Source organism: Tarenaya hassleriana, unplaced genomic scaffold, assembly GCF_000463585.1.
Source record: "Tarenaya hassleriana unplaced genomic scaffold, ASM46358v1 Cleome4, whole genome shotgun sequence".
Taxonomy (NCBI): domain Eukaryota; kingdom Viridiplantae; phylum Streptophyta; class Magnoliopsida; order Brassicales; family Cleomaceae; genus Tarenaya; species Tarenaya hassleriana.
The window spans coordinates 3,060,842-3,070,839 of record NW_010966881.1 but is presented as its reverse complement, the minus strand read 5'-3'; the positions used below and the strand labels follow the sequence as shown (position 1 = coordinate 3,070,839).

The following is a 9,998-nucleotide window of genomic DNA, read 5'->3' as shown; positions in this document are numbered from 1 at the left end:
CCCCCAAAAAAAAAAAAAGAAACCTTGATTCATATTTTCAGGATCTTGTGTTTCTGGATCTGAGCAAGGAACACTGCTCCCAGCTTTGCTCGATTCCTGGGAGGATAACTGGATCTGACAATACGCAGTTTGCAGAACTTTGTGTATCTCTTCAATCTTTCCTGACTGCTCATCTTCTCTGTCCATGTCTATAAGAACCTGCAACACAAAACAAAACCTATCAAGAGCCCAGGAGATGTGCATATCCAAACCAGTAAAATACCCATGTTTTCCTCACGAATGTCTACCTGAGCTGGATGTTTCTTGAAAATTGGCAAGAATCTCTGCCGGCAATACTCGCTAAAAAGAAGAGTGAGAAGAATTAAAGGGATGGTGAAACCCGAAGCCACCGGCGAGAGCTTTAATCCAAAAAATCCCAACGCTATAATTTGTGTCAGGATCAATGAAAACAGTGTTGTGCTGTGGAAAATAGGCCAATATTGTCCACCACTTTCATATTTGGTAATGTAGACGTTGAGTATCTGAAAGAAAAAAGAAACTTCATAGACGTTAGGGTCTTACCCAGATGATCGTAATGATAAACCCACATTGAAATCTACTCAAAGTACGAGCCTAGATCCAAAACCAGCTTATGTACGTAAATCATTAATCACAGAGATTCAGAAGCAGGTACATTCAGGACACACTAGATGATGCTTCCAAGCAAGGTTGCATCTTATATCTGAAAGCTAACAATCCAGAAAGGAAGAAAAAAGCCATAAAAAATTATGTACTAACACAAAATAATGTTATGCCGTGCAGCTAAGACTCTAATGACGAGAGATCCATGTTTATAGAGCTTCATTAGTAACTACAGACAGATATTTATGTAAAAGTGATCAGAGCGCCTTGGCATCGAAATATGTACCTGATTTTTGTATATAAGATATGCGAGGGAAAAATAGATCAGCAAGAATGGCAGTATAAGAGGCGCCAGGACAGAATTGGTGAAACCAAGGAGCCCAAACAAAAGTAGCCTTGGAATTTCAGTATGATACGGAAACCTCAGCGTCACATACGAATCATCCTGGTTCTTGACAATAAGTTTTGCAACCAGATTCCAGATAAGAGCAATGGGTTGCATGATTTCACATGCCAAACTGGCCCAACCTGATGTGAAAACATAAGTCATGAAGAAGCTAGCCTGCGGAGAATCAATGATCGTTCAGAATTTAAAAAAGGCTGGAAAGCAGTTCATTTATTATGAAAAAATGACTAAAGACATGGGGAACAAGGGAATCATAATGTACTCTCAGAAATATGGTTTACAATTGGAATTAAAGTGGGTAAGAGAGAGAGAGGGAGAGGAAGTTATGCAAAAAGGACACTGATAAATAATAGAAAATCAAGCTGAGAGATATTGCCGGTGGTTTCAGAATTAAGATAGTACAGATGAAAATTTCAGAATCTAACAGAGAAATAATCATGGAAAAACTACCTGTGTCGGCACTGCTTTGGCAAGTTGCGTTGGTAAGTCTCTAACACTCGAGAACACGCTTAATTGCCTGATAATCGATCCTGAAAGAATATTCACGAAGAATACATTCCAAATGGTGAAATATAAAACTTTGATGCATGCACTTCTCTTCCTTCTACTCCGTGATGCACATCCTTCCAATGTCGAAAAATACATCATTGTGGGTGGAACCGCATAGAAAAAGAGTATCAAGATGACACTTGGTAAGTACCCTGTGATGACTTGGTTCATAAACCTCCTGCAAACGTTTTAAACAGTTGATTAGCTTGAGAAATGAATCTTCTGTCTTTACAACTAAGAATTCACAGGACTCTGTTTTCAAGTCATGTAAATATAACAATAAATTGCTCGGTTTTTTGGTATATCGAAAAGGTCTACAAAAGAAAAAGGCTCAGAACTGAACATTAGTTCTTACGCAGCCAAGAAAGCTGCATGATACTCACCCTTTCAAAATGCCTCTTAGAAAAGGAAATGCGTGGGAGAGCTGTTCTAGTTGAGTCAAACCCTGAATGAAGGTCACAGGTATGAGAAACACAAACATGAAGGCAATTGCACCAACAAGTGTTGCTATTTTCCGTATCCATAGTTGCTGATAAGGTAGGCGGAGATTCCTCCAATAAACATCATGAGGTTCTGGAGCTAAGTCTGCCACCCATAACATAGGATTCGGTGATTGAAGAACCTCCGAAACAACAAGAGCAGCATAACGTGTCTTGAAAAAGACAAAAGCAGATGGACGCTCCTGCACAGTAGCAGCCCAAAAAGATTTCATCATAAAACCATACTAAATCACGCCTCCTTAAAAGTGTAAGCAACTGTTAAATTCTAATTCAGCACAAAAAAAAAAGGAAGATCTATAGCAGCTCTTGAGACTGTCAAACCATATGGCTCTATCATTTATTTCCAAAAATCGTCTTTTGTCTCAGTACACCTAAAACCAAAGTCAACAGTTCACGCTTGGGTCCAAAGCTGGAAAGAAAAGCAACGAATTTACGATTATCTTGTGATAATAGAAAAGAATCTACCTTTGTTGTGCTATAAAATCCGAACTTTCCACTGGACAGAAGAAACAACAAATATCAAAATCAGGAGTTCCTTACTTGCTCTGTTGTAGCCAAAGACAACTCACCAAGCTCCATGCTTTTATTACTATCTGTCTCGTGAGCAAGGATATGAAAGGAACTTGTAGGTGTAGCCCCGCTACAGAAGGTGCATCGAGTCAAACTGGGTTTACAACTTACATCTGGAGAAACATGCTTTATAGCTTGGCACATCCTCTCTGCATCACGCTGAAACAGAAATTGACACAAATAATGATCATATTATTAGCTCATTCTTGAACTTCACAGATCGATGAACCTAAACTGAATTTATATAATAATGATAGTATTCCAGTTCGTAGCATGTAACCAACAAGAAACTGATGTCATATCAGAAGAAACTCAGTATCAGAAGTTATGGAACTACACAGAGTAGCACCATACGTTAGACAAATGATACATTTTACGGATGAAGATCTATTTAGAATCCGAGAATGCACATCAAAAACCTATCGCCCGGAACTTGCAACACGTGTAAGTGATGAAGGAATAAAAATTTAGACTTTATGCCAGGTTATTCGTTATTGTAATTCAAAAACAGTCAAATAACACATGATACTCCATATACGAGTAGTTATGCGGCACATAAAAGGGAGAAAATTTAATAACTCCTCCGAAGGACTTTCAGAAGTATAAAGATCAATGTTAGACTCTTTTTCCATAACAAAAAGGAATAAAGGCTAGTAGATATGAAGTCCAAATTTGACAAGATACTTTCCAGAAGAGATAGCTGAGCAGGTTTCAACACCCAGCAGCCAGTGCCAAAATAAAAAAGACCACTAATTGATAGTACAAAATCGATGTTCCAAGAATCAAAGTGTAAATACCAGCAATCTCTGAATGATGCCATTGTGGTAGACCATTTGGTGCGACAAATAGCTCGATGCATAGTAATTTGTGAAGAATTTGGTCACTGTTTCACTGTAGGATTGTCCAGGAAAATATGGAATAGCACGGATAAGAACTGTAAAATGACTAGGCTTCGAGGCAGATCCAGTAATATATGCAAGCCTCATTTTTGCTATGCTCTTGTACTCCTACAGTGGAGAAAAACACATACAGAGGACGGGAGATAAATGAAACAAAGAGAAAATGTAAGGAGAAAGGAGTCGCAATCAAAAGAAAAGATATGAGTGTGCATGAGATGAACCAGGGTAAAAGATCCTCACAAAATAGAGAAGAATACAAGCCGCAAACGATATGACATACAATGCAAGACAATGCGCCCAGAGCCTGGCATATAACAAGAACAAAAATTAAAATTAATACTCCACATTCTTTGTATAAAATATGAACTATCTTTCCTAAAAAGATCGGTGCAAACTTTGTATGGCGCAATATAATTTCGCAGACAGAGAATAAAACTAGGCAGAAATAACACAAACAAACGCATATTCTTAGACGATACCACTTTGTACCATTTTGAGCCTTCCTTAATGTTCTCAATTGTGAATGCATCAGATGACTCCAAATGGATTTCCTTGTGCTCCATCTGTTGCCCATAATAGTTAACAGGCAATACAAGGCCAATGCAAATAATAGCAGCAATGAAAAACAGACGAATGCTGCATAGGAAAAAAAATGTAAAGTCAAAAGTAAGTAAGAGCAAGAAACATGAAAGAAGTAGAAGTGAATGATAGGGTTGTCGGTTTTGGAAGAGCTTCCACTAACCTGAAAACGACCATCCTGATGAAAACCACAGCATCCAGACCAGCAGTAGCCAATAACTCGTCTTCAGTGGTTTCCCAGGACCTCAACAGCCAACTTGGGGAGGGCACAAACCTTTCGTACCAAAAAGGATCATAACGTTTAACTCTTCCATTAGCAAGCTTTCGGCCAAAGTAGACACAATAATTGGCGGGCTGTTTCCTAAGAATCGAGTATAATGACAGAAGCACCACGCATATCGCTATATTAATTCCAGCAGATGTTAGAAGAGCAGATATGTCCATCACTCTTTCTGTCCAACACCCCTTTCACTAACGAATGAAAACAGAACAGGACAACGTAGCTGCCATGAGGTGATGTAAGCAAGCAGATGACTCTCAAGGTGGAAAGGAGCTGCAAGGAAAAACCAAACAGAACGGAAGATATTAAAAAAAAAAAAAAAGTCCACAATATACAGATTGGTATCTTATATTTCAGGAAACAAAAGTGTCTAATCCAAGGCATAAGAATCTTGATTCTTAAAACGCCATTGCACCGAAGCAAGCAAAAAATGTCAATTACGAGCTAATTATTGTGTCTTATTTGATATTAAAAAAAAAAAGTCCACAATAGACTCAAATTTCTGAGTTATGCGACAGGAACTGGATGAACTCAATATACATTAAATTTTCAAATGGATTCATATACTTGCAGGGTCGAGAACAGACTATTTTGATGTGCGAACTCAATTCCAAAACACAAGTTTCGATCACAGGACTCAATAGATTATCACGTAATTCATATCACGGGCCACAATTTCATTCAATGAACTTCAAATTACTACTACTACAATACACGAGACATCGAAATCATGAACAAGAGAAAAGATTCCATCAGAGCCCAGAATTTGATTCACGTGAAAACCGCTCTAGAACAATAAGCAATACCAAAGTTCTATCTGAAGGCGCACAATTCCCGAAATCGAAGCGAAAAGAAAGAACAAAAGAGACGAAATGCCAATCAAATCGATCGAATTACAATTTAAAAAAATAGATTTCGAATCATAACTTACACGCGAAAAAGCCAACACTATGCCTAGACTTCAAAGGAACCTATAGAACACGAATCGAGTGATTAAGAAACCTAATTCCTCGCGCGAAGAAAATTCCAAATTGCGATACAACTCGATTCCACGCTGTTCGTGTTCCTTGTTTCAAAACTTCAAGGACCACAAAAGATGAAATTTGATTAAAGGAGAATATAATATAGTAGAAATATTTTTGGGGAAAAAAAAGAAACTAATTTAAAAAGAATGCCACGTTGTGTGAGCAGAGCATCATGGCGGGTGCAACGGTTAAGCCACGTGGCATTCAGGCAAAGGCCGGTGCGATTGTCACACGTTTGATATCGTGCGACAGCGACCACGGAAGGCAGCATGCTTTACTACGTAACCGATTAATTCAAATTAACGGTTCAGATGAAGACACGTGGCTCTAATCAGTGTCGGTTAACAGTTAACACGGTTTGGCTGTAATATGCTAAGAAAAGGACAACAAGAAAGGATACCAACTTTTTCTCATATAAATTATAAAAAAAAATGTTAGGTAAGGCAGCTTTTATAGATAATTAAATAATTTATAATTCCTAATATATGGTTCATGTAAAGTAAAGTTTAATTGTGAACTCTATACTTCTGCAAGTTTTTGTATATTTTATCCAGATCTAATTACTTATATATATATATATGTACATATTTTTAATTTGAATTGTTTTAAAGAATTAATAGGTACAATCTCACCGCAGATTAAAATTATTATGGAGAGCATCGACCGTAGATGTTGTAATATATTATATAGTTTACCAAAAAATATTATATAGTAAAAAATAGAAAAGAAAAAAAAAAGCCAATGCATTTGTTTTAATGATTTTAAACTTTACAGAAACAAAATATTTATCACATTCACGAATCACAACAATGGCACGGGCTCATTGTCATTTCAAAATTTGGAGAAAGATATTCACATGGACTTTCTATAGATTTCGATTTCGATGTGAGATACCGGATTCCAATGGAACTTCATTATAAACCTTAAACCATTTCCATTTTTTTCTGCTTCAAAAACATTGAAGAACAAACACATAAGTGAACCAATACCAGCATCTATACAAAACCCAAGTACATTTTCCTGTCTTTAGAATCTTGATTCTCTGCCATAGATGCATTAGAGGTCCCTTGGAGTGTAAAAAGCATCTTTTTCATCGATCAGATAAAAAGAAAAGATACTGAATCTTACAAAAGAACAAGATAGAGAAGAACAGCATGTTTATAACTCACCACTTGCAGTGAAACTGTCCAAATTTCATGAATTTGAGACAAACCCTATTCGATATAGGCTTTGTATTTCAGCTTCTGGTTCAGTCTGCACAAGATTAGTTAACTGACGATGAGGTAAAACAAATCATGAGATCAAACCGGGTTTTCTTCGCTTGTTGCTTGCCCGTGGTTAGGGCTGGGCCAAAAAAATCTGAATTTCGGATACTCGAACACTATACCAGGTGAACTCAAGTTATAGCGTGAAGTAAATCCGAAAATGATTTTTCTGTCTCTAGGCTTTAAAGATTTTAAACACCAACTTACTGAAATCTCAGGTTGATCTGGTAATCCGAAAATCTGGATATCTGACCCGAATCAGCTCCTAATATATGACATCTATTTTGAAAAATACCAAAAAACTCGGATACCCGACCCATGATCACCTTTACCTGTGGTGCTGGATCTAATTGTGGATTCGTTGTGAGGAGGTTCGGTATTGTGCCTTGAATGATGCCGAAAGGAGGGAGAGGATTCATTACAGCGTTTAACCGAAACATAGATCTGTTTCTGTCTCTTGAACCAAGAATCTGAAACAGAGGAAAGTAATTGGGTGGTTCTCATAAAACTTGCAGAAAATATTCATTTTAAAGACTAAAAGCTTACGTCTTTGGCGAGAATTCTGTCTATGTCAATGTTGAGTTCTGGATTCACAGTTGCAAGCTTCATGGACAAAAACTGGAAACAGGAAAATTAAAAGTTTGATTAGAATTCATGGACCAACCATAACTAAAAGCATCTCAAGAACTTAAATAGTACGGTTACTATAACATCTTTACCTCGACCTGCTGTTGTAGTGACTGGACGTAGTTGATGATTTCATCGAGCATGACTGTTTTTCCCGTGATCTGGTTCAACGATATTAAACGCCGTATAAGACTTAAGCTAAGTTTCTTCGGCCAAGAAATGAAAGTATAAATCAACTTAACAGCTAGGCAACATCCTAATCCTAAAACTGAAGTTCTGTCCAATTTTGATATAAAACGTTAAAATTTGAAGCGGCGAAAGTATCATAAAACTGTTGTTTTCGAGTATGAAACAACTTATTCTAACCATTTGCGATGTTATTAGTCAATTGAAACTTCATTAAACTCTCTCTTTTAAGTGTTTTACACCAAAATCGGCTAAAACTACCGTTTGAAGAAAGCTTACTAAGATCTCATTTCTTAGTTTTTCTTTTACCTTGTTGCATCCGGGGACGAGTTCTTGAAGCAAACTCATCCGTTTGCTGATCTTTTCCCTTCTAACCTTGAAGGCGCAACAAAAACCAATCTCTCAAAACCGATAATACATAATCATAATAGGCGAATAATCTATAAAACGGCTTTACCCTTTCTGCAAGACTGTGACAACTAGTTGCCCGACCCCTTCTTGCCCTCACAAGAATGTAATTTTCTTTAGGAGGTTCTCTGCTCCCCGAGTTCTTCTTATTCGTCGGTTTCTTTGCACCGGAATCTTCAACCATGTTCCTCTCAGATTCGGTTTTCTTCTGTCTTTGATCTTCGATTTGATCGTCCTTCCGAGATTCCTCCACAGCTTTCTGTCATAAGTAACAATCACTAATTCGATCACAAGCCATTGAAATGTCTCATTGAATTCCTTAATTCAAAGTAGATATCTTAGTCTGCACTAATTCTGATACTTTCTAATCCAAGTGGCTCCCTATCGAAATAATCCATATAGCTGTAATTACCTTGTTCCATTGCAAAGAAGGGACCATCTTGGTTTCGAGCTGCAATCTTTTTCTGCAAGGGGAAGCACCAAGAACACCATCTTCTGAAACTTGATGACCCTCATGGACCTCCTCCCCTGTTCTCATCAATCTCCCTTCACTCTCACCCTTCTTGTCTGAACCAAGACAATGAGCAGTTTGGTTACATTCTGGCATGTTTCGATAAGGACGAAGACTTGTCGAGATGTCTAAGTAACCCGAACCCGAACCCGATTCATAATGAGCAAAGCTACTACTCATTTCTTGATTGTCTGTTACCAAAGAAATGCAATGGGAACTTGAGAGGCCATTGCTTGAGACCATTGCAGACACAACATGATCCCAATCTGCAGAAGGGAAGAATGGATCCGCCTTTGTGTAAAAGGGCATTGATATCATATCAACTTCTGAAATCCCTGTTTCATCTCCATGCTTAGACCCAATTTCACCATCCATTCTTCTAAATTCAGTAGCTAAAGCCCTAGAAACCCTAAAGATATAACCCCAAAAATTATCTCTTTCAAGGAACTGTGTTTCAAAAGTTGGGATGATTGCTTGCAAGACTTGACAAGGAGCAAGTGAAGCTTTTTATAGACTGGTCGATGGGACTAAAATGAGAAGAAAATGAAGCTGCCCCATTGACACAAAAAGAGCGAATTAAATTTAAAAAAAAAAGAAATCCAAAACAATAGAGAATCAAATCAAATGTAGCAGAAGCGAACAATGCCCTATTCTCACTCAAGTCAAACGACAAGAACAAAGATAGAGATACACTAATCAATAGACAGAGGAAAGGCGAGAACTTTCAGAGCATAAAGTGAAATCAAACCATGGATTCAAGCTAAGTTACAGGTCACAAGGCTTAACAGGGCAAAAGAAGATTCCCTTTTGAGACCCAAGTGACTGTCTGAGAAAATATAGAAATTTTCAATCGATCTCTTCAGCTTCAAGAAAGTGGAAAGATTTGGCATTTCAAAGACCAGCCCAGATGAATATAGACCAAGGAAAATGGTGGGTATAGAACAAAATCAAGTCTTTGGAATCACAGAACCAAGAATCCATTTCTTTTTTTTTTTCGGAGGAAATGGACACAAACCCTGTTTAGGATTCTCAGGGATGGGTTGCTGTATCTCAAAAGAGCATAACAGAAGAATCAAATGCGAAGGAATTGCAGTGCCCTAAAATTGGATAATATAGAGAGAGACAGTACACACCCAAGAGAAGAGCATCAAATCCTGATTTCGTTGAATTGGGTATTACGAAAAAATGGAAAAGAACACAAGTTGTGGGGATACTTTGAACAAACAGCAATGATGCATCAAATTCCAACCCAAAGGCACAACAAATGAACAGTATAAAATAATTATGTTAATGGAAATAGAGAGAGAAAAAGCAAATCAATTAAGAGAGAGAGAGGGGGGGGGTCCGTTTGATTACTTGTGGAAGCTATTGCTAGACAGGAGACGTTATATCTGTGATTTAAATAAAGACAGACTCTAACTGCTTCAGCCGCTCCGTTTCTTTTTTCTTACATAAATTATTATTACCATGTTTTTTGACCCCATATTATGGTACTTTCCATTGCTCATTTTCTCTGTCTTCGTTGAAGGACCCCTTGACAAGAGTGTGTGTATATATATATGTATGTATGTA

At 37.5% G+C, this 9,998-nt stretch overlaps 2 protein-coding genes across 7 annotated transcripts in view; both read right to left on the bottom strand.

The window, feature by feature from the left end:
- LOC104823683 (CSC1-like protein RXW8) overlaps positions 1-5,515 on the bottom strand; it is a 7,862-nt gene extending 2,347 nt beyond the window's left edge. For 3 of the 4 annotated variants that reach the window (XR_773355.1, XR_773356.1, XM_010555364.1), the window contains exons 1-11: positions 5,336-5,515; positions 4,288-4,677; positions 4,035-4,181; positions 3,786-3,849; positions 3,444-3,653; positions 2,617-2,805; positions 1,960-2,258; positions 1,478-1,754; positions 908-1,183; positions 288-521; positions 24-198 (exon numbers count right to left, since the gene is read on the bottom strand). Coding sequence is in view for 2 of the 4 variants with exons in the window: in XM_010555364.1 (XP_010553666.1) it covers positions 24-198; positions 288-521; positions 908-1,183; positions 1,478-1,754; positions 1,960-2,258; positions 2,617-2,805; positions 3,444-3,653; positions 3,786-3,849; positions 4,035-4,181; positions 4,288-4,568 (2,152 nt within the window). In the remaining 2 variants the exon portion in view is untranslated. Of the gene's footprint in view, positions 1-23; positions 199-287; positions 522-907; positions 1,184-1,477; positions 1,755-1,959; positions 2,259-2,616; positions 2,806-3,443; positions 3,654-3,785; positions 3,850-4,024; positions 4,182-4,287; positions 4,678-5,335 lie in introns of those variants that run through there. The other variant, XM_010555365.2, reaches the window with a different exon arrangement.
- Positions 5,516-6,327: 812 nt separating this feature from the next.
- On the bottom strand, positions 6,328-9,761 carry LOC104823682 (transcription factor bHLH74-like). 3 transcript variants are annotated; one of them, XM_010555361.2, is made up of 7 exons: positions 8,328-9,761; positions 7,965-8,174; positions 7,817-7,882; positions 7,414-7,482; positions 7,241-7,312; positions 7,027-7,164; positions 6,328-6,683 (listed from the first exon to the last, which is right to left on the bottom strand). In XM_010555361.2, the coding sequence occupies exons 1-7, from the start codon at positions 8,799-8,801 to the stop codon at positions 6,624-6,626; spliced, it is 1,089 nt and encodes a 362-aa protein (XP_010553663.1). In that variant the 5' UTR covers positions 8,802-9,761; the 3' UTR covers positions 6,328-6,623. The 3 variants fall into 3 exon arrangements, with proteins under 3 accessions (XP_010553663.1, XP_010553664.1, XP_010553662.1); XM_010555362.2 differs by having other exon boundaries at positions 6,328-7,164; positions 8,328-8,482; positions 8,576-9,761; XM_010555360.2 differs by having other exon boundaries at positions 6,328-7,164.
- Between the last annotated feature and the right edge of the window lie 237 nt (positions 9,762-9,998).